At 46.5% G+C, this 24,580-nt stretch overlaps 1 protein-coding gene across 1 annotated transcript in view; it reads left to right on the plus strand.

Annotated features, from left to right (window-relative positions):
* Positions 1-444: 444 nt before the first annotated feature.
* Positions 445-24,580, plus strand: part of LOC309569003 (B-cell receptor CD22-like) — a gene marked incomplete at both ends in the record, with an annotated part of 263,576 nt that continues 239,440 nt past the window's right edge. The window contains one exon of the mRNA XM_082274764.1: positions 445-501. Within this exon, the coding sequence (XP_082130890.1) occupies positions 445-501 (57 nt within the window). The remainder of the gene's footprint in view (positions 502-24,580) is intronic.

Raw genomic sequence — 24,580 nt, forward strand, 5'->3', positions numbered from 1 at the left:
CACCTGCTGCCCCATAGCTCCCATAGATCCGATCAGGTCCGCCTGAAAAACTGACAGGCGGATCAGATCGGATCGCCCGTGTGAAAGGGGCCTAAAGGTTTCCTGAGCCTTTAGCCCTCGTTAACACTGAATGCAGCTGTGAAATTGTGCGACTTTTTCTAAACTCGCACAATTTCAAAGCCGTATTTCAGTCTGACTTTGGGATTGACTTGAAAGACATCTCTGCAGGTTCATGCACAGATGTCTATTGAAGTTGCCAAAAGTAGTGCAGGAACTACTTTTGGAAATCGGTGTCGGCTCCGCAAAGTCAGCATCGCAGCGATTGGGATGCTCCCATTGTCTGTAATAGGCTGCGAATTGACATGTGATTTGACCTATCAAATCACCCTGATGTGAACGGGGGTTTAAATGGTCTCTCAGTCTGGTTCAGTAGGTTACACAATCATGGGGAAGACTGCTGACTTGTCCAGAAGACTGTCATTAACACCCTCCACAAGGAGGGTAAGTCACAAAAGGCCATTGCTAAATAAGCTGGCTGTTCAGAGTGCTGTATCCAAGCATATTAATGGAAAGATGAGTGGAAGGAAAAAGTGTGGTAGAAAGAGGTGCAAAAGCAACAGGGAAAACCACAGCCTTGAGAGGATTGTGAAGCAAAGGCCATTCAGGAATTTGGGGGGAGATTCACAAGGAGTAAATTACAGTTGGTGTCAGTGCTTGAAGAGCCACCACACACAGACATATTCAATATATGGGCTACAACTGTCGCATTCCTTGTGTCAGGCCACTCCTGAACCAGAGGCCACGTCAGAAACATCTCACCTGAGCTAAGAAGAAAAATTACTGGACTATTGCTCAGTGGTCTAAAGTCCTTTTTTCGAATGAAAGCAAATTTTGCATTTCATTTGGAAATCAAGGTCCCAGAGTCTGGAGGAATAGTGGAGAGGTACAGAATCCAAGTTAATTAGATATGAGAGCACAGAGACCGCTCTGGTGTTGAAATGTCCTCACAATCAGAAGGGTGCAGGTTAGGTCCGTAGTCCCGAAAGCTGTACAATTAGAAGAAGGCAACCGCACACCAACTTGAGAGTGATAGTAAATGATAAAAACCTTTTATTGAAAATCCATAAAATCCAAAACGACAAACCAGGGACAGGAGGGCAAAAAAACAGTTGACGCGTTTCACGAAACTATGTTCGCTTAGTCATAACAGTCATATCACTCTCAAGTTGGTGTGCGGTTGCCTTCTTCTAATTGTACAGAATCCAAGTTGCCTGAGGTTCAATATGAAGTTTCCACAGTCTGTGATGATTTGGGGAGCCATGTCACCTGCTGGTGTTGGTCCGCTGTGTTTTATCAAGTCCAAAGTCAGCACAGCCCTCTACCAGGGAATTCTAGAGCACTTCATGCTTCCCTCTGCTGACCAGCTTTATGGCGGTGCTGATATCATTTTCCAGCAGGACTTGGCACCGCCCACACTGCCAAACATACCAATACCTGGTTTAATGGTATCACTGTGGTTGATTGACCAGCAAACTCACCTGACCTAAACCCCATAGAGAATCTCTGAGGTATTGTCAGGAGGAAGATGAGAGTCCCCAGACCCAACAATGCAGACGAGCTGAAGGTCTCAATAAAAGCAACCTGGGCTTCCCTAAACCCAAAGAGAATCTGTGAGGTATTGTCAAGAGGAAGATGAGAGACACCAGACCCAACAATGCAGAAGAGCTGAAGGCCACAATCAAAGCAACCTGGGCTTCCATAACACCTCAGTAGTGCCAAAGGCTGATTGCCTCCATGCCTTGCCGCATTGATGCAGTAACTTGTGCAAAAGGAGCCCCGACCAAGTATTGAGTGCATCCTATACTGCACATGGACATACCTTTCACTATGCCAACATTTCTGTACTAAAATCCTTTTTTTATTGGTCTTATGTAATGTTCTAATTTTCTGAGATACTGAATGTTGGGTTTTCAGTAGCTGTAAGCCATAATCATCAAAATTTAAAAGAAAGAAATGCTTGAAATATATCACTCTGTGTGTAACGAATCTATATAATATATGAGTCTCACATTTTTAATTGAATTATTGAAATAAAATAACATTTTGACCATATGCAAATTTTGTGAGATATACCTATATATCTGTCTAGGTTTTCTTTAAAAGTATATCAGTTAATTCATCAGGCCTGATAAAGGAGCACACGTGCTTTGCACGCATTCGCTTCCCCTGTGCGCAAACCCGGAAGTGACGTCAACCCTTGGTCTCCAGCGTCCACGAGCATGTGGCCAATGTGAGAATCCAATGATGAGGCCACCAGCCTGCAACCTGGACTCAGAGACATCCAGCGGGACCACCCGGGATATGCACAGCGGGACTAATATGTTTCCACAAGCGAAATTTCTTCTACTCTTGAGAGTTGTTTACTTTTACAATTAAAGTGCGGTTTAAACTACTACACTTAGAAGCACTGTTCTCTTTCCTCCCCAGTGACCAGTTTGAGTCAATCTTTGTATAAATCATGCCTATTTACATACATGTTTTCCCCGGTTCAAAAACTGTTCATTGTTTTTTTTCTTGTTACTAGTCTGGGAACTCTCAGAGACAAATATAAGGCAAATATATACAACTTTAGAACAATCTTTACTGCTCCTGGAGGAGGTTGTGTGGAGGATATCTAGATGGTGGAAACCACAGCTAGCAATTGGAGCACAGATACCCCGAAGAAGTGGAGTACGTAAACCTAAGAGCCCATTCACATTAGCGCGACTTGTCAGGCAACTTGTCAGCCTGACAAGTCGTGCTCGGTCACGGTCCATTGATTAGCACAGGACCCGTTCTAATAGGAGCGACACAAGTTGCTCCGACTTAGAAAAAGGGTCCGGAGCTTCTTTGGGGCGACCTGGAGGCGACTTGCATAGACTTCTATTATGTGAAGTCTCTGCAAGTTGCGCCGAAGTCGCGGTGCACGCGACTTCACAGGTCGCCCGCCAAAGTCGTGTCGCGCTAGTCTGAATGGGCTCTAAAATGCATTGGCTCCTTTCTTTTCCAAAATATTTTTCTTTTAGCACAAAGATATACCTTCTTGGTTTTCTTCTGGCCCTCCTCACTTACACCCATCTAGGGTATTGTCTCAAGAGCCTCCCCCGCCCCTCCCCTTCAAGTCTAGCTTCCTTCTCTAGATCGGACCATCTTGCTACAATCTTAAAAAATGTTATCTGAAGAATTATCTACCTACTGATCCAGTGCCATCCGACACTCCAGTTAACACTTTGTTCCTTCTAAAATTGGCACCAAGTGGACTATCTTGATTTTCAGCTCCTCAAAAAAGATTGTACAGCTTTGATCTTGGTAGCCAACCTGATTAAACCTGGGGTATAATCTCAAGAGCCTGACCCTCCCCTCCCCTACGAGTCAAGCTGCCTTCCCTAGATCTCACCATCTTCCTACATTCTTAAAAAATCATCGAATGCCTCGTACACACGCAACGATTGTTGGCCGACCGATCGGCCGTCTTTTGTCCAGTGTTGTTGTGTTGGTTGAAATGTGCTCTAGACTGCACACGAATTTTTTCGGCCAACAACAACCAACTGCAGAAGTGATGTCATGTTCTGGTTGACTTTCCCTGTGTTTTTTCTTCTCTGAGCATGCCCAGTCTTGCTCATCTGATTATTGTCTGCAGAAATCTGTACTGACTGACAAGCAATCGGCCGTTCTGTTGACGGCCAACAAAAATTTTATAGTCTGCACACCAGATTTTGTTTGGCCGAAAAGTCGCAGTCGGTTGTCGGAAGCATCATACTAATGCCTCGTACACAGGCAACGATTGTTGGCCGTGAATTTTTAGCCAACGTCCGATCGGCCGATTTTCGGCTTGTTAGTACGATGCTTCCGACAACCGACTGCGACTTTTCGACCGAACAAAATCTGGTGTGCATGCTATAAAATTTTTGTTGGCCGTCAACAGAACGGCCGATTGTTTGTCAGTCAGTACAGATTTAGGCAGACAAAAATCAGATGAGCAAGACTGGGCATGCTCAGAGAAGAAAAAACACACGGAAAGTAAACCATCACTTCTGAAGTTGGTTTTTGTTAGCCAAGAAAATTCGTGTGCAGTCTAGAGCACATTTCAACCAACACAACAACACTGGACAAAAGACGGCCGATCGGTCGGCCAACAATCGTTGCGTGTGTACGAGGCATAACTCCAGTTAATACATTGGGGTTGATTTACTAAAACTGGAGAATGCTAAATCTGGTGCAGCTCTGCGTAGAAACCAATCAGCTTCCATGTTTTACTATCAAGGCTTAATTGAACAAGCTGACGTTAGAAGCCAACTGGCTATCATGCACAGCTGCACCAGATTTTGCACTCTCCAGTTTTAGTAAATCAACTCCATTGCTTCTTCTAAAATTGACACCAAAGCAGACAATCTTGATATTCAGCTTTTCAAAAAAAAAAAATTGTATAGCTTTGATCTCGGTAGCCAAACTGATCGAATTATCTTACCTTTTAGGAGAAGTCCTAGCAGTATTCCCATGACCAGGTCCATGGCTGAAGCTTCTATGAAACTTGTCCGTCTCCTGCTTATGATGTGTTCACTCTGCTCACCGCCAAGAGAAGGAAGTTGTTGCAATCCCACTGATTACTCCACAGTTTATCAATTTCACATCTCAGTGTATGAAATAACATAAAACAACCGGAAAAACAACATAAAAAAAAAAAAAGGAGGTGGAGATGGAAGCAAAACGTAAAAAAGGTAAAAATTCCTTTCTTTGTACATTGATTTTCCTGTATGCTACTGTGTTTATGTATTCTGTATGTTCAAGTTAACCCGGCGAGCGGGAGGGGACGTTTTTTTTTTTTTTTCTAAAACCTGTGTTAACCACTTTACCACCGGAGGATTTTGCTGTCCTCCGTCCAGGCCACTTTTTGCGATTCGGCGCTGTGCGACTTCAACTGACAATTGCGCGGTCCTGCGACGCCGTACCCAAACGAAATTTACGTCCTTTTTTTCCCACAAACAGAGCTTTCTTTTGGTGGTATTTGATCACCTGTGCGATTTTTACTTTTTGCGCTATAAACAAAAAAAGAGCGTTTATTTTGAAAAAATAACAATATTTTTAACATTTTTTTATATGAAATTCCCCCCAAAAAAGATGTAAAAACCAATTTTTTAAAACATTTTTGGCCAATTTGTTTTCTGCTACCCATGTTTGGTAAAAAAAATCGCAATAAGCGTATTTTGATTGGTTTGCGCAAAAGTTATTGCGTTTACTAACAAAGGGAAAGATGTCTGTCATTTTTGGTGTTTTTTTTTTAACGCGTAATGGCGGCGATCTGCGATTTTTTTTGTGGGACTGCGACATTGCGGCGGACAGATCGGACCCTTGACTGACATTTTTGACACTTTTGGGGGTACCAGTGACATTACTGCAGTAATCAGTGCTATATATATGCACTGTTACTGTAAAAATGACACTGGCAGGGAAGGGGGTTAATTTTATTGGAGAGGGAAGGGTTAATGTATGCCTGGTGCTTACTGACGTGTGGGGGGGGGAGGTGACTGTGTGAGTCATGGACAGATCGGATGTCCAGCTATGCTGAACAGTCCGATCTGTCACTCCCTGTCACTATGGAGATCCGTCCGCTTGTGTTTACACAGGCGGGCGGATCTCCACACTAGATCCCCGGCGATCGGGGCAGAGCAGCGGCGATCGCCGCTGCTCCTCCCCTGGCCCGACTCCCGCTGTGAATGAAAACAGCGGGAGCGAGCCTCCGGCGGCGCGCAAGCGCCGCCCAGAAGGGGGAGTGTCTGACGACGTTAATACTACGTCGTCAGACGATAACGAGCCACTCTGCCGCAGTAGTATTACTGTGAGCAGACGTAAAGTGGTTAAAATAAAAAAAAAAAAAAAATAAAATAAATAGGAAAAAAAAAATTTTTTAGCCGCCCCCGTCATCGTGAGCTCGCGCACGAAAGAAAACGTATATGGAAGTCGCAAATGAAATCACTGTTCAAACCACCCATGTGAGGTATTGCTGCGATCGCCAGAGCGTGAGAAATAATTAAAAAAAAAAAGAGCTACACTCTAACCCTAAACTGGTAACCGTTAAAACATTTTAAATCGTCCCCTATGGAGATTTTTATTGACCATAGTTTGTCGCCATTCCACGGGTGTGCGCAATTTTAAACCGTAAAATTAAAAATCAAAATGTTCTAACATTTTAGGCCAATTTGTTTTCTGCTACCTATGTTTGGTAAAAAAAAAATCGCAATAAGCGTATTTTGATTGGTTTGCGCAAAAGTTATTGCGTCTACTAACTACGGGAAAGATTTATGTCATTTTTATTGTTTTTTTTTTTTTTACTAGTAATGGCGGCAATCTGCGATTTTTTATGGGATTGACAGGGGGATTATGGGATTGACAGGGGGCAGACAGATCGGAACCTTGACTGACATTTTTGGCACTTTTGGGGGTACCAGTGACATTACTACAGTAATCAGTGCTAAAAATATGCTCTGTTACTGTAATAATGACACTGGCAGGGAAGGGGTTAACAGGCGGATGACAGGTCCGCTCACTGTGCAGAGTGGACACAGGCACAGTCCCTCCTCTCCTCTATGGGGAAATCGAATAGAAACTACGGCCTATCTGTTTCCATCCGATCGGCCAGACAGAAGGAAAATAGGACCACCATCCAGTGGTGTATTTAGGTTTTGCGCTGCCCTAAGCCTGACTAAACTTGTGCACCCCCTAATTTAAATATGACCCACCACTTCCTGTATAGGCCACACCCCTTCCTGTTTATGACCCACCCTGTCATCTGTAAACCACAGACCATAACCACAGTCTATCATCAGTGCCCATCAGCATAGCTTCATCAGTTCCCATAAGTTTAGCCTCATCAGTGCAGCCTTATCAGTGCCGCCTCTTTACTCATATCAGTGTGGCCTCATCAGTGGCCACCAGTGCAGCCTTATCAGTGCCTTATGTCACAGGCTAGTAAGATTACTCTTTTAAGATATTTGGACTTGTGTTTGCTGCCACTTATTGTAATTATAAGATTATTTCACTTATTTGTATAATAAATGGGAAGTCCATAGTCATTATACAAATAATTAAATATTTTTTTGCTGCCCCCCCTGCAAAGTGCCGCCCTAGGCCTGGGCCTTGTTGGCCTAATCCGGGATACAGCACTGCCACCATCCGTCTGTTTTTTGCAGGCAGGATGGAATCAGATGGTGGTGGGTGGCGGCTGACATCCCCCGCTCCATAGAGGAGACTGGAGGGTCCGATCAAAACTGACCGGTGGACCTGATCGGAATGCCTGTGTGAAAGGACCATTACATCTCAAAGGAAGAAGTTGTACTATGTGCAGACAACAAAAGACTGGTCAATATTATTTATATCCACACAATGGGTGTCAAACTCAATTTAATCGTGGGCCGCATCGGCATTATGATTCCTCTCAAAGGGGCCGGTTGTATCTGTAAGACTAGATGTCCAGAGCATCCCCTACCCTTACATAAGACACCAAGAACCTCTCCAACATCAGAAGTTAAGTCCCCCCTCCCTTACATTACAGTGCACCCCCTTACCTTGTGCTGCTGCTGGGAAGAAGCTGGAGGCATTGCTGGAAAGCAGAAAGTACAGGGTCAGGAGGAGGACCAGAGGAGGACTGGAGCTCTCCTGCAGGTACTGGAGAGGTGAGAGGGCCACATAAAATGGCCTGGAGGGCCGGATTCAGCCTGCGGGCCTTGTGTTTGACACATGTGATCTACATCTACAATTAGTAACATTACAGGAAGTATCTGATTGGGCTCAGTGCTTCTTACAACAAAGTTGATGTGGTTAGCAAGTTGAGAAATTCGGACATTTCCCATAACGCTATATAGAAAATCTATTGCTCAAGTCACAGAGATGAAATGTTTTTTTTTTTAATATTAAATAGAAGAGTAAACTAAAAACATTGCTGCAAGAAATCAAGGAACATCACCATGATTACTAGGGGGTTACAGGGGGTAAAATACTTGGAGAGAGGGAAGTGTAATGGGATGTTGTCATTTTAAAATGGAAAACATATTTTTCAGGCCCTTTTTTTTTTAAAGTGTAAAACATCTATTTTGGGTATTTGTATAATTTAGTATTTATTTTTTTTCTTTGATTGGATGACTTGTTTTTTTAGTGGCCCTGTCACTTGTTAGTGGACGTCATTTCCAGTTTCGGTATATTGCAGCGTTGCCATGGATGCACTTCCTGTTCCGATTACATCACTTTCAGTCTTGGGGACACCGGCTTCTGACTGTTGTTGCACCATTGGCATGGCGGCACGTCCTGTTAAAAAAAACATCTCTTCTGGTCCCGGTTTTGACGTATTTTGCGTCCCCCCTTCCTCCGCAACATTTTGTGCTTAAATTACAGTGCCTTGCGAAAGTATTCGGCCCCCTTGAACTTTGCGACCTTTTGCCACATTTCAGGCTTCAAACATAAAGATATAAAACTGTAATTTTTTTGTGAAGAATCAACAACAAGTGGGACACAATCATGAAGTGGAACGAAATTTATTGGATATTTCAAACTTTGTTAACAAATAAAAAACTGATAAATTGGGCGTGCAAAATTATTCAGCTCCTTTACTTTCAGTGCAGCAAACTCTCTCGAGAAGTTCAGTGAGGATCTCTGAATGATCCAATGTTGACCTAAATGACTAATGATGATAAATAGAATCCACCTGTGTGTAATCAAGTCTCCGTATAAATGCACCTGCACTGTGATAGTCTCAGAGGTCCGTTTAAAGCGCAGAGAGCATCATGAAGAACAATGAACACACCAGGCAGGTCCGAGATACTGTTGTGGAGAAGTTTAAAGCCGGATTTGGATACAAAAAGATTTCCCAAGCTTTAAACATCCCAAGGAGCACTGTGCAAGCAATAATATTGAAATGGAAGGAGTATCAGACCACTACAAATCTACGAAGACCTGGCCGTCCCTCTAAACTTTCAGCTCATACAAGGAGAAGACTGATCAGAGATGCAGCCAAGAGGCCCATGATCACTCTGGATGAACTGCAGAGATCTACAGCTGAGGTGGGAGACTCTGTCCATAGGACAACAATCAGTCGTACACTGCACAAATCTGGCCTTTATGGAAGAGTGGCAAGAAGAAAGCCATTTCTTAAAGATATTCATAAAAAGTGTTGTTTAAAGTTTGCCACAAGCCACCTGGGAGACACCAAACATGTGGCAGAAGGTGCTCTGGTCAGATGAAACCAAAATCGAACTTTTTGGCAACAATGCAAAACGTTATGTTTGGCGTAAAAGCAACACAGCTCATCACCCTGAACACACCATCCCCACTGTCAAACATGGTGGTGGCAGCATCATGGTTTGGGCCTGCTTTTCTTCAGCAGGAACAGGGAAGATGGTTAAAATTGATGGGAAGATGGATGGAGCCAAATACAGGACCATTCTGGAAGAAAACCTGAGTCAAAGTCCAGACCTGAATCCAATCGAGAATCTGTGGAAAGAACTGAAAACTGCTGTTCACAAACGCTCTCCATCCATCCTCACTGAGCTCGAGCTGTTTTGCAAGGAGGAATGGGCAAACATTTCAGTCTCTCGATGTGCAAAACTGATAGAGACATACCCCAAGCGACTTACAGCTGTAATTGCAGCAAAAGGTGGCGCTACAAAGTATTAACTTAAGGGGGCTGAATAATTTTGCACCCCCAATTTTTCAGTTTTTTATTTGTTAAAAAAGTTTGAAATATCCAATAAATTTCATTCCACTTCATGATTGTGTCCCACTTGTTGTTGATTCTTCACAAAAAATGACAGTTTTATATCTTTATGTTTGAAGCCTGAAATGTGGCAAAAGGTCGAAAAGTTCAAGGGGGCCGAATACTTTCGCAAGGCACTGTACATATGGAAGGCTCTTCTTATTCACCACACTGTTTGAAAAGTTCACTGCTTTCGGCGATGAAACACGTTGTCACCTGGAGTAGTGTCAGCCGTACATTGGACTTTTATGTTTTTTTTTTTTTTTGAGTCCTGCAGTGATCCTTTTTGCTCTTTTTTGACAATTTTTTATTTTGTTTTGCTATTCCATTTTGGTTTATCTTTGATAAGCCTTTCTGTTTTTTGGACCTATATACATGGGCGTTGGAAAGAGGGGGCAACAGGGCCAGATTAACTTAGGGGCTATTGGAGCTGCAGCTCCAGGCCCCTACCTTTTATATAGGCCCCGGGTTGGCCATATTCACTGTTACCGCTCTTCTGTCACTTGTAAACACAGAAGTCTGGCTTCTATGCTCGCTTCCCCAGGCAGCACCCTCAGAACCTCCCCACACAGCGTGAAGGCCGGACAAGGAGGGACAGTTGGCGATGCATGAATGTGTTTATGGGCTTCAGAGACAGCATCCCATGTTGAATTAGGCATGCATGGCTGCACCCTTCCTCTTCTGGGTGCATGCCAAGGCACGGCCCTTAAGGCCCTTCAAAATCCTCAGCACCAAGCCCATGATGCTCTTAATCCGGCCCTGGGGGGCAAGTGCCTGGCCTGCTCGAAAAGGGAAATCTATGGGGACCCTGCTCTAAAGGGAGATCTATGGGGGACCCTGGCCTGCTCTAAAGGGGATTAATGGGGATCCTGGCCTGCTTTAAATATGCCTGCTTAAATATATATATTTCTTTGCAGGGAGAGCCTGGGGTACCTGCAGTTGCAGGAAAACCTGGTAGCACGGGGAATATAGGTGAAAAGGTAAGACTAAAGAAGGATCTGTGGGGATCCTGGCCTGCTCTAAAGAGGGATCTATGGGGGACCCTGGCCTGGCTTGCTCTAAAGAGGGGGACCTATGGGGACCCTGCTCTAAAGGGATCTATGGGAGACCCTTGCCTGGCTTGCTCTAAAGAGGGGGACCTATGGGGACCCTGCTCTAAAGGGATCTATGGGAGACCCTTGCCTGGCTTGCTCTAAAAAGGGGGACCTATGGGGACCCTGCTCTAAAGGGATCTATGGGAGACCCTTGCCTGCTCTAAAGAGGGATCTATGGGGGTGAAAAGGGGCTAAGCATGGGTGACCTTAAAATGATCCCCCCCCCCCCGAAAAAATTTCTGCAGACACCCATGCCTAAATATAATATTCAATTCTATTACTTAATTTTGCAAGATGATTGCACACAATAGGAGATTTTTCTGGTTGATCACACTTGGATTTGGGTGTAAAGTTTTTGATGTATCCCAACATAGCTGGGGGTACTGGGGGAGGGGATTGAAGTTCTGGGTAGTGGAAATGTTGCTGTGTCTTGAAAATTATTGGGAGAGGGGAGTGTGTGTGTATGTGTGTGTGCACACGCTAAGGGGGGGGGGGTACTAAGAGGATGAATTGTTTGCTTCGTCTTGAAAACGGCTAGATGGGAAGGAGAAAGCCCCACAGGGCACAATGATCCAATGGAGGCCTTGTATGTAGGCAAAGGATAAACAATGGAGGCTTGACAAAGAGGCAGAAACGCAGCTTCCTATGCCTACATAGCTGGCAACAGTGCTTGACAAAACCTGGACTGGATGTCTCTGCTACAGGGTTCCCTGCATGTCCTGATTTCTTATGCTCTACATGCCTTCACAAACTTATTTCATGTAAGCTGCCAATTTTGTTTTTGTCCTACAATAAAAGTTTTAATGCTGCACTTGTATGGCGACCTCTGCTGTGTGTGTTTTTATATCTTAATTCAAAAGTAAAACCCCTGCCACACCCCCAGTTATGTGAACCAGGAAGAAGAATCATGCAAAAAACTAATGGTCAAAGCCACAAGAGCTTTTTCTCACCACTGTGTTTCTTTATAATGATTTTGAAAACTGATAATACAATCATTTAGAGGGATAACAGTTTTAGTTGGTAAGTGAAAAAGGTTAATTTAAAATAAATAACAAACATGTTATTCTTACCTGCTCTGTGCAGTGGTTTTGCACAGAGCAGTCCCCATCCTCTTCTTTTTGGGTGCTCCTCTCCCTTGACCTGTACTCCCAATAGCAAGCTGCTTACTATGGGGGCACTGGTGCATGCTTGCTTCCGAGCCCCACTCTGTGTCCATAAGACACACAGAGCCCTGCTCCCTGAGCTCTCCTCATTGGCTCACTGGCTGTGATTGACAGCAGTGGGAGCTGTCACACCCAATGAGGGGAGAGAGACAGCTGATGCTCATGCACATTGCTAGATTGAGAAGGGGCTCAAGTGAGTACTGAAGGGGGGGGGGGGGGCTGTAGGGGGATTGAATGCATGAAGGTAAAAAACCTTCAGCGTCTTAAACCACTTTAAAGCGGAATTCCACCCAAATGTGGAACTTCCGCTGATTTGCTTCCTACCCCCTCCTGTCCCACATTTGGCACCTTTTAGGGGGGAGGGGGGGAACGGGTACCTGTTTTTGACAGGTACCCTTCCCCACTTCCGGGAACGGCGCCGCGGCGAGGTGAGGACCCCTCCTCCTACCCTCCACTGCCGAGCCAATCTGAATGTGCAGCGTGCTTCGCGCATTCGCAGTAGGGACCCGCCCGTGAAGCCGCAAGGCTTCACTGCTGGGTCCCCTTACTGGCAATGGCTGCGGGAGCACCCGACAGCCGACAGCCGATGGAAACGTGCTGACATCGCTGGACTCCAGGACAGGTAAGTGTCCTAATGATAAAAGTCAGCCCCTAAAGTATGTATAGCTGCTGACTTTTAATTTTTGGAGGGCGGGCAGAGCTCTGTACTTTTTCATCTGGGGGGGGGGGGGGCAGAACTCTGTCCTTTTTGGTCTGAGAGGGGGCAGAACTCTGTCCTTTTTGGTCTGGGGGGGGGGCAGAACTCTGTCCTTTTTGGTCTGAGAGGGGGCAGAACTCTGTCCTTTTTGGTCTGGGGGGGGGGGCAGAACTCTGTCCTTTTTGGTCTGGGGGGGGGGGGGGGGGGGCAGAACTCTGTCCTTTTTGTCTATACATCAGACCAAAAAGGACAAGTGAGGAGAAAGGAGGGCAGACAGGTTTGGTTTCAAAAGAGAGATAGTTCCCCCAAATAAAGGCCAGTTGGGAGCTATTGTAGAAGTACCCAAATCTATCTTTATATTAGCTTCCACTAATGCCCATGAAAACAGCATGAACGCTGGGGTGGGGGGGTCAGCTTCTTCAGCCAATAAGGTTGCTTCCACAGCATTTAACTACTATCATTCTTTAATTTACCTTTTTATATCATTACCATGACGGCAGCCAATTTGTGCAATGAACAAAAAAAATGAGTATAACAAAAAAGCATTTCGAAAGTGGTTCACCACTTCTTCATCTGTCAGCGTCTGAGCAAGAAGTGGTTAACTACTTTGAAGAACGATGCATAATAATTCTAGTAATATATATATTTCACTGTGTGGCTTTTGCAAGAGCCTTGGCAAAGAGTTTGAAAATGTGGAGATTTATTTCTGTGCGCCGCAGTCTACTGTATTTACAGCGATTCGAGTCATCCGACTGTTGGCTCCCCGAACCACACTGCATGGGATCCTGAGAATGTTTATCCCTCTGTTTGCACTATACTGACATTTCCTACTCTTTACTGCACACTGGAAGCTTTCACAATGTACATTACAAGTTGTATTTCCTGGCTGGAGGATGTTCATCATCTGGTTCTTTCCTCAGCAGCCTGACTGTTTCCTGCAAGCCCCATCCTTCATTGCATTTTGTTTTTTGTTTTTTTTTAATGATGGTTGCTTAGTATCACATGTGAGCATTATCTAGGGCAGTTTGCATGCAAATACAGCCTGCCTAGGAACTCTCTTTCCTCCAAATTGACATCTACCCATCAAGGCATTGTTGTGTTTAACCACTTGACGACTGCCCGCCGCAGATTTACTGCGGCAGGCAGCCGCTCCTGGGCAAACCGACGTAGTACTACCTCGCTTGCTCTCAGGAGGCTAGGGGGCGAGCGCGCGCCGGCGGCGGCGCGCTCCTGCCCCCACTTGTCAGCCAGCGAGCCAGTGCATGCGTCAGGTGGCTCCAATGGCCGCCTGACATCGGCGATCTCTCCACGCTGACAGAGAAGGACGGGCGGCTGATGTAAACACAGCCGTCTGTTCCTGGGCACACCGACGTAGTACTACCTCGCTTGCTTTCAGGAGGCTAGGGGGCGAGCCCGCACTGCCGCCGGCATGCTCCCGCCCCTGCTTGTCAGCCGGGGAACCAGTGCGTATGTCAGGCGGCTCCGATTGCCGCCTGACACCGGCAATCTCTCCCTGCTGACAGAGAAGGACGGACGGCTGATGTAAACACAGCCGTCCGTCCTTCTCCCTCGGATTTTTATTTATTTATTTATTTCAGGTACTTATATAGCGCTGTCAATTTATGCAGCGCTTTACATATACATTGTACATTCACATCAGTCCCTGTCCTCAAGGAGCTTACAATCTAAGGTCCCTAACTCACATTCATACATAATTGACCACAGAGGCTATGTGATCCTGCTATATAGGATCGCATGTCTCTGTGATCATCTCACAAGCCCAACCCCCCCCCCCCCCCCCCCACACACACACACACAGTTAGAATCACTACCTTAGGCTTACATTTAACCCCCTGATCACCAATAGTATTAACCCCTTCCCTGCCAATGGCATTATTACAGTAACAGTGCATATTTTTAGCACTAATTACTGTAGTAATGTCACTGGTACCCCCAAAAGTGTCAAAAATGTCAGTTAGGGGTCCGATCTGTCCGCTGCAATGTCGCAGTCCCGCAAAAAATCACAGATCTCCACCATTACTAGTAAAAAAAAAAACAATAAAAATGACATAAATCTTTGCCGTAGTTAGTGGACGTGCAAACCAATCAAAATACGCTTATTGCGATTTTTCTTTACTTTTTACCAAAAATATGTAGCAGAAAACAAATTCTGTGGAATTCTCTTCCACAAGCAGTGGTATCAGCAGGGAGCATCGATAGTTTCAAAAAACTATTAGATGGGCACCTTAAAGACCACAACGTACAGGGGTATACAATGTACAACATACAGGGGTATACAATGTACAACATACAGGGGTATACAATGTACAACATACAGGGGTATACAATGTACAACATACAGGGGTATACAATGTACAACATACAGGGGTATACAATGTACAACGTACAGGGGTATACAATGTGCGGTTAACAGCAAACACACACACACATCATGGGTTGAACTGGATGGACTGGTGGCTTTTTTGGACCTTACTAACTATGTAACTATGTAACTATGTAAAATTGGCCTAAAATGTTAAAAAAATTTGATGTTCACATTTTTTTTTGGGAATGTCATATAGCAGAATGTGAAAAATATATTGTTTTTTTTTTTTTTTTTCAAAATTGCTGCTCTTTTTTTGTTTATAGCGCAAAAAAATAAAAATTGCACAGGTGATCAAATACCACCAAAAGAAAGCTCTATTTGTGGGGGAAAAAAAAGGATGTAAATTTTGTTTGGGTACAGCGTCGCACAACGACGCAATTGTCCCTTTAATTAACGCAGTGCCGAATCGCAAAATAGGGCCTGGTCAGGAAGGGGACAAATCCTTCCGGTCTTAAAGTGGTTAAACAATATCTGTATATCATATATGATATATGAAAACACCTCAGGGGACCTCCAAAAATCTCAAAGCCAAAAGTCCTTCTCAATATAAGTAAAGCTAAATCAAGGAGGCAAACCTGCTTCTTTCAAGGATAATTCAGTACAATTATATTACTTGTATTCTTGGCATGAGTCAAAAACCTTCTCAACTCAACTCTTCCTAATTGTATCCAACAGAAATATCCAGGATTAGGATTTTAAACCGAATATTCAGTTTTCCTGCATAGGTCCAGCATTGACAAGTTCCTTTAGGCTTTAGCTGCTTTTGGCAGTAGAGACTTAACTTTTGGAGATGCGGTCTTATGTCACTTTATAACTAGAAAAAAAAAAGAAAAGAAAATGGGAATGCTAATAAATTAGGATGTAGTTAACACCCTCTAGTTACCTACCCACTTACTCCTAAATATACAATAGATTAAAGAGTGGCGCTCTATGGCAAAAAAACAGCATACAAGAAAAATTAGGCAAATAGAAAGAGTAGCCTAAAGCACCATACCTGATGAGCCACTGGGGAATGGTTACAAAGCCCCCTTAGAATGGTACATGCCCCCTTAGAATGTAGTGACCAGCACACATGCCCCCTTAGAATGTAGTGACCAGCATACATGCCCCCTTAGAATGTAGTGACCAGCACACATGCCCCCTTAGAATGTAGTGACCAGCATACATGCCCCCTTAGAATGTAGTGACCAGCATACATGTCCCCTTAGAATGTAGTGACCAGCACACATGTCCCCTTAGAATGTAGTGACCAGCACACATGCCCCCTTAGAATGTAGTGACCAGCACACATGCCCCCTTAGAATGTAGTGACCAGCATACATGCCCCCTTAGAATGTAGTGACCAGCACACATGCCCCCTTAGAATGTAGTGACCAGCACACATGTCCCCTTAGAATGCAGTGACCAGCACACATGTCCCCTTAGAATGTAGTGACCAGCATACATGCCCCCTTAGAATGTAGTGACCAGCATACATGCCCCCTTAGAATGTAGTGACCAGCATACATGCCCCCTTAGAATGTAGTGACCAGCACACATGTCCCCTTAGAATGCAGTGACCAGCACACATGTCCCCTTAGAATGTAGTGACCAGCACACATGTCCCCTTAAAATGTAGTGACCAGCGTACATGCCCCCTTCAATGTAGTGACCAGCGTACATGCCCCCTTAGAATGTAGTGACCAGCGTACATGCCCCCTTAGAATGTAGTGACCAGCGTACATGCCCCCTTCAATGTAGTGACCAGCGTACATGCCCCCTTAGAATGTAGTGACCAGCGTACATGCCCCCTTAGAATGTAGTGACCAGCGTACATGCCCCCTTCAATGTAGTGACCAGCGTACATGCCCCCTTAGAATGTAGTGACCAGCGTACATGCCCCCTTAGAATGTAGTGACCAGCGTACATGCCCCCTTCAATGTAGTGACCAGCATACATGCCCCCTTCAATGTAGTGACCAGTGTACATGCCCCCTTCAATGTAGTAACCAGCGTACATGCCCCCTTAGAATGTAGTGACCAGCATACATGTCCCCTTAGAATGTAGTGACCAGCACACATGTCCCCTTAGAATGTAGTGACCAGCACACATGTCCCCTTAGAATGTAGTGACCAGCACACATGTCCCCTTAGAATGTAGTGACCAGCACACATGCCCCCTTAGAATGTAGTGACCAGCACACATGTCCCCTTAGAATGTAGTGACCAGCACACATGCCCCCTTAGAATGTAGTGACCAGCACACATGCCCCCTTAGAATGTAGTGACCAGCATACATGCCCCCTTAGAATGTAGTGACCAGCGTACATGCCCCCTTAGAATGTAGTGACCAGCATACATGTCCCCTTAGAATGTAGTGACCAGCACACATGCCCCCTTAGAATGTAGTGACCAGCACACATGCCCCCTTAGAATGTAGTGACCAGCACACATGCCCCCTTAGAATGTAGTGACCAGCATACATGCCCCCTTAGAATGTAGTGACCAGCACACATGTCCCCTTAGAATGTAGTGACCAGCACACATGTCCCCTTAGAATGTAGTGACCAGCACACATGCCCCCTTAGAATGTAGTGACCAGCACACATGCCCCCTTAGAATGTAGTGACCAGCACACATGTCCCCTTAGAATGCAGTGACCAGCACACATGTCCCCTTAGAATGTAGTGACCAGCATACATGCCCCCTTAGAATGTAGTGACCAGCATACATGCCCCCTTAGAATGTAGTGACCAGCATACATGCCCCCTTAGAATGTAGTGACCAGCACACATGTCCCCTTAGAATGCAGTGACCAGCACACATGTCCCCTTAGAATGTAGTGACCAGCACACATGTCCCCTTAGAATGTAGTGACCAGCGTACATGCCCCCTTCAATGTAGTGACCAGCGTACATGCCCCCTTAGAATGTAGTGACCAGTGTACATGCCCCCTTAGAATGTAGTGACCAGCGTACATGCCCCCTTAGAATGTAGTGACCAGCGTACATGCCCCCTTCAATGTAGTGACCAGCATACATGCCCCCTTCAATGTAGTGACCAGCGTACATGCCCCCTTAGAATGTAGTGACCAGCGTACATGCCCCCTTAGAATGTAGTGACCAGCGTACATGCCCCCTTCAATGTAGTGACCAGCGTACATGCCCCCTTAGAATGTAGTGACCAGCGTACATGCCCCCTTAGAATGTAGTGACCAGCGTACATGCCCCCTTAGAATGTAGTGACCAGCGTACATGCCCCCTTCAATGTAGTGACCAGCATACATGCCCCCTTCAATGTAGTGACCAGCGTACATGCCCCCTTCAATGTAGTGACCAGCGTACATGCCCCCTTAGAATGTAGTGACCAGCGTACATGCCCCCTTAGAATGTAGTGACCAGCGTACATGCCCCCTTCAATGTAGTGACCAGCGTACATGCCCCCTTAGAATGCAGTGACCAGCGTACATGCCCCCTTCAATGTAGTGACCAGCGTACATGCCCCCTTAGAATGTAGTGACCAGCGTACATGCCCCCTTCAATGTAGTGACCAGCGTACATGCCCCCTTAGAATGTAGTGACCAGCGTACATGCCCCCTTCAATGTAGTGACCAGCGTACATGCCCCCTTAGAATGTAGTGACCAGCGTACATGCCCCCTTAGAATGTAGTGACCAGCGTACATGCCCCCTTAGAATGTAGTGACCAGCGTACATGCCCCCTTCAATGTAGTGACCAGCGTACATGCCCCCTTCAATGTAGTAACCAGCGTACATGCCCCCTTAGAATGTAGTGACCAGCATACATGTCCCCTTAGAATGTAGTGACCAGCACACATGTCCCCTTAGAATGTAGTGACCAGCACACATGTCCCCTTAGAATGTAGTGACCAGCACACATGCCCCCTTAGAATGTAGTGACCAGCACACATGCCCCCTTAGAATGTAGTGACCAGCACACATGCCCCCTTAGAATGCAGTGACCAGCACACATGTCCCCTTAGAATGTAGTGACCAGCATACATGCCCCCTTAGAATGTAGTGACCAGCATACATGCCCCCTTAGAATGTAGTGACCAGCACACATGTCCCCTTAGAATGCAGTGACCAGCACACATGTCCCCTTAGAATGTAGTGACCAGCACACATGCCCCCTTAGAATGTAGTGACCAGCACACATGTCCCCTTAGAATGCAGTGACCAGCACACATGCCCCCTTAGAATGTAGTGACCAGCACACATGTCCCCTTAGAATGCAGTGACCAGCGTACATGCCCCCTTAGAATGTAGTGACCAGCGTACATGCCCCCTTAGAATGTAGTGACCAGCGTACATGCCCCCTTAGAATGCAGTGACCAGCGTACATGCCCCCTTAGAATGTAGTGACCAGTGTACATGCCCCCTTAGAATGTAGTGACCAGCGTACATGCCCCCTTAGAATGTAGTGACCAGCGTACATGCCCCCTTCGAATGTAGTGACCAGCGTACATGCCCCCTTCGAATGTAGTGACCAGCGTACATGCCCCCTTAGAATGCAGTGACCAGCACACATGTCCCCTTAGAATGTAGTGACCAGCATACATGTCCCCTTAGAATGTAGTGACCAGCACACATGTCCCCTTAGAATGTAGTGACCAGCACACATGTCCCCTTAGAATGTAGTGACCAGCACACATGTCCCCTTAGAATGAAGTGACCAGCATACATGTCCCCTTAGAATGTAGTGACCAGCATACATGTCCCCTTAGAATGTAGTGACCAGCACACATGTCCCCTTAGAATGTAGTGACCAGCATACATGTCCCCTTAGAATGTAGTGACCAGCACACATGTCCCCTTAGAATGTAGTGACCAGCACACATGTCCCCTTAGAATGCAGTGACCAGCACACATGTCCCCTTAGAATGTAGTGACCAGCACACATGTCCCCTTAGAATGCAGTGACCAGCACACATGTCCCCTTAGAATGCAGTGACCAGCACACATGTCCCCTTAGAATGTAGTGACCAGCACACATGTCCCCTTAGAAAGCAGTGACCAGCACACATGTCCCCTTAGAATGTAGTGACCAGCACACATGTCCCCTTAGAATGCAGTGACCAGCACTCATGCCCCCTTAGAATGTAGTGACCAGCACACATGTCCCCTTAGAATGTAGTGACCAGCGTACATGCCCTCTTAGGATGTAGTGACCAGCACACATGTCCCCTTAGAATGCAGTGACCAGCACACATGTCCCCTTAGAATGTAGTGACCAGCACACATGTCCCCTTAGAATGCAGTGACCAGCACTCATGCCCCCTTAGAATGCAGTGACCAGCGTACATGCCCCCTTAGAATGCAGTGACCAGCGTACATGCCCCCTTAGAATGTAGTGACCAGCGTACATGCCCCCTTAGAATGTAGTGACCAGCGTACATGCCCTCTTAGAATGTAGTGACCAGCACACATGTCCCCTTAGAATGTAGTGACCAGCACACATGTCCCCTTAGAATGCAGTGACCAGCACACATGTCCCCTTAGAATGTAGTGACCAGCACACATGTCCCCTTAGAAAGCAGTGACCAGCGTACATGCCCCCTTAGAATGCAGTGACCAGCGTACATGCCCCCTTAGAATGTAGTGACCAGCGTACATGCCCCCTTAGAATGCAGTGACCAGCGTACATGCCCCCTTAGAATGTAGTGACCAGCATACATGCCCCCTTCAATGTAGTGACCAGCGTACATGCCCCCTTAGAATGTAGTGACCAGCGTACATGCCCCCTTAGAATGTAGTGACCAGCGTACATGCCCCCTTAGAATGTAGTGACCAGTGTACATGCCCCCTTAGAATGTAGTGACCAGCGTACATGCCCCCTTAGAATGTAGTGACCAGCGTACATGCCCCCTTAGAATGTAGTGACCAGCGTACATGCCCCCTTAGAATGCAGTGACCAGCGTACATGCCCCCTTAGAATGTAGTGACCAGTGTACATGCCCCCTTAGAATGTAGTGACCAGCGTACATGCCCCCTTAGAATGTAGTGACCAGCGTACATGCCCCCTTCGAATGTAGTGACCAGCGTACATGCCCCCTTCGAATGTAGTGACCAGCGTACATGCCCCCTTAGAATGCAGTGACCAGCACACATGTCCCCTTAGAATGTAGTGACCAGCATACATGTCCCCTTAGAATGTAGTGACCAGCACACATGTCCCCTTAGAATGTAGTGACCAGCACACATGTCCCCTTAGAATGTAGTGACCAGCACACATGTCCCCTTAGAATGAAGTGACCAGCATACATGTCCCCTTAGAATGTAGTGACCAGCACACATGTCCCCTTAGAATGTAGTGACCAGCACACATGTCCCCTTAGAATGTAGTGACCAGCACACATGTCCCCTTAGAATGCAGTGACCAGCACACATGTCCCCTTAGAATGTAGTGACCAGCACACATGTCCCCTTAGAATGCAGTGACCAGCACACATGTCCCCTTAGAATGCAGTGACCAGCACACATGTCCCCTTAGAATGTAGTGACCAGCACACATGTCCCCTTAGAAAGCAGTGACCAGCACACATGTCCCCTTAGAATGTAGTGACCAGCACACATGTCCCCTTAGAATGCAGTGACCAGCACTCATGCCCCCTTAGAATGTAGTGACCAGCACACATGTCCCCTTAGAATGTAGTGACCAGCGTACATGCCCTCTTAGAATGTAGTGACCAGCACACATGTCCCCTTAGAATGCAGTGACCAGCACACATGTCCCCTTAGAATGTAGTGACCAGCACACATGTCCCCTTAGAATGCAGTGACCAGCACTCATGCCCCCTTAGAATGCAGTGACCAGCGTACATGCCCCCTTAGAATGCAGTGACCAGCGTACATGCCCCCTTAGAATGTAGTGACCAGCGTACATGCCCCCTTAGAATGTAGTGACCAGCGTACATGCCCTCTTAGAATGTAGTGACCAGCACACATGTCCCCTTAGAATGTAGTGACCAGCACACATGTCCCCTTAGAATGCAGTGACCAGCACACATGTCCCCTTAGAATGTAGTGACCAGCACACATGTCCCCTTAGAAAGCAGTGACCAGCGTACATGCCCCCTTAGAATGCAGTGACCAGCGTACATGCCCCCTTAGAATGTAGTGACCAGCGTACATGCCCCCTTAGAATGCAGTGACCAGCGTACATGCCCCCTTAGAATGCAGTGATCAGCGTACATGCCCCCTTAGAATGTAGTGACCAGCATACATGCCCCCTTCAATGTAGTGACCAGCGTACATGCCCCCTTAGAATGTAGTGACCAGCGTACATGCCCCCTTAGAATGTAGTGACCAGCGTACATGCCCCCTTAGAATGTAGTGACCAGCGTACATGTCCCCTTAGAATGTAGTGACCAGCACACAATGTCCCCTTAGAATGCAGTGACCAGCACACATGTCCCCTTAGAATGTAGTGACCAGCACACATGTCCCCTTAGAAAGCAGTGACCAGCACACATGTTCCCTTAGAATGTAGTGACCAGCACACATGTCCCCTTAGAATACAGTGACCAGCACTCATGCCCCCTTAGAATGCAGTGACCAGTTTACATGCCCCCTTAGAATGCATTGACCAGCATACATGTCCCCTTAGAATGTAGTGACCAGCGTACATGCCCCCTTAGAATGCATTGACCAGCATACATGTCCCCTTAGAATGTAGTGACCAGCATATATGTCCCCTTAGAATGTAGTGACCAGCACACATGTCCCCTTAGAATGTAGTGACCAGCGTACATGTCCCCTTCTCAATGCAGAGACCAGCGTGCATGCGTGCCCCCTTCAATGCCCCCCCCCAAGACCAGTGCACTTACCTGGAGCCCTGGAGCAGCTGCGGCGGCACCTTCTCTTCAGTGTCCCGGCGGCAGCGGCTTCAATCCCGATTCCCCCGGCGTCTCCACGAGTCCTCCCGCTCCCGTCTCCTCCTTCTCGGCCAATGGCATTTGGTTTGCCTTGCGGCCAATCAGGAAGCCCGTATCGGACGCGCTCCCTGATTGGGCAGGAGGAGGATCCGTGTGACAATGGCGAATTTTCATTCGCTATTGTCACACAATGGGTGGGCTCGGGACGCACTGCTCTGCGCCCCGGGTCCACCCTTTGCATCGCCCTATTAGAGCCTCTGGCTCTAATCAGGTGATGGAAAAAAAAAACCCCATTGAGCTCCATGCGTCCGGCGCCCCTGCATGCAGATTAGGGGGCCGGACGCATGGACAGGGGGGGCGGCGCCCCTGCGCCCCGAACGCACCGGCCGCCACTGCCCCATGGGATGTGTAGCTCCATAACAGCTGGAGGGCCGTAGTTTGAGGATCCCTGATGTAGTACGTTCTTCCTTCTTTGAGCTTGGACCTTTCTTGGAGGAAGCCACAACTTGGGGCTTCCCAAAATTCAGAGCTGGGTCTTTACCTCATCCCTCAAAAAGCTGTAAATACTAGCAGTAGAAAAGGTTTTGGATAAGCTGCCTTGATCGAGTAAAAACAGAGCTTTATGATCTACATTTAACCAATACTACCTTGGGGTGGGATGTCTGTGACCATTCCTGGAGTGTCCCACTAAGATTTAGTTTGCAGACTATCCATAATCTAGAGGAGAATTTATGTATTCCAAGTAAAGTGCTGCACAATGCAAAGGAAAGTCCATGTTGAGTTTCAAACCTGCTCTTCCCATCGTCTCAGAGACATCTGGAAGAAAAAAAAAAGAGGAAGACTTTATAGATTTGTTATGGTGATTGTATCAATTATCATGGTGACGTGTCCATCAGGATTATTTTTTTTATTGTGAACAGTAAAGGTCACTTGTCTAAAAGAGGAACTACCCATTTCTCAAGAATTCTTAATCTCCTTCACTGAGAAATTCTGTAGATGTGCCAAGAAACACTGATTTATAGATATGAAGTTCTAGATTTACTGAAAATGATGTATAAACGCATTCTCATAAATGGGCCCACACATTTGCCTAAGGCCCCTTTCACACAGTCCGGTCCGTCGGGCGGAGTCCGTTTTTCTCAGCGGGGGATCGATCCGCCGATCCCACCCGCTAAGCAGGAGGATGACAGCTGTGTCTCCGCGCTGTGTGCGGAGACACACCTGTCCGGTCCCCATGCATCTCTATGGGGGAAATCGGATGGAAATGGACCGTCGGTCCGTTCTCATCCGATCCCATCCGATCCGCTGGACGGATGGAAAATAGGGTTTCCATCCGTCCAGATTTGACGGACTGGATTGGATTGGATGACAGCTGACATGTCTCCACTGACATCCGATGCCCCATAGGGATGCATGGGGGGACCGTTCAGATCCTTCAAAAAAAACGGACAGGCAGATCTGAACGGTCCGCCTGTGTGAAAGAGCCCTAAATAAGTGATCCTCAACTCCGGTCCTCAGGGCTCACTAACAGGCCAGGTTTGCAAGATAATTTAATTACATCACAGGTGATCTCATTTGCTGCTCAG

Source organism: Pelophylax lessonae, assembly GCF_965119305.1.
Source record: "Pelophylax lessonae genome assembly, chromosome: 12".
Classification (NCBI taxonomy): Eukaryota; Metazoa; Chordata; class Amphibia; order Anura; family Ranidae; genus Pelophylax; species Pelophylax lessonae.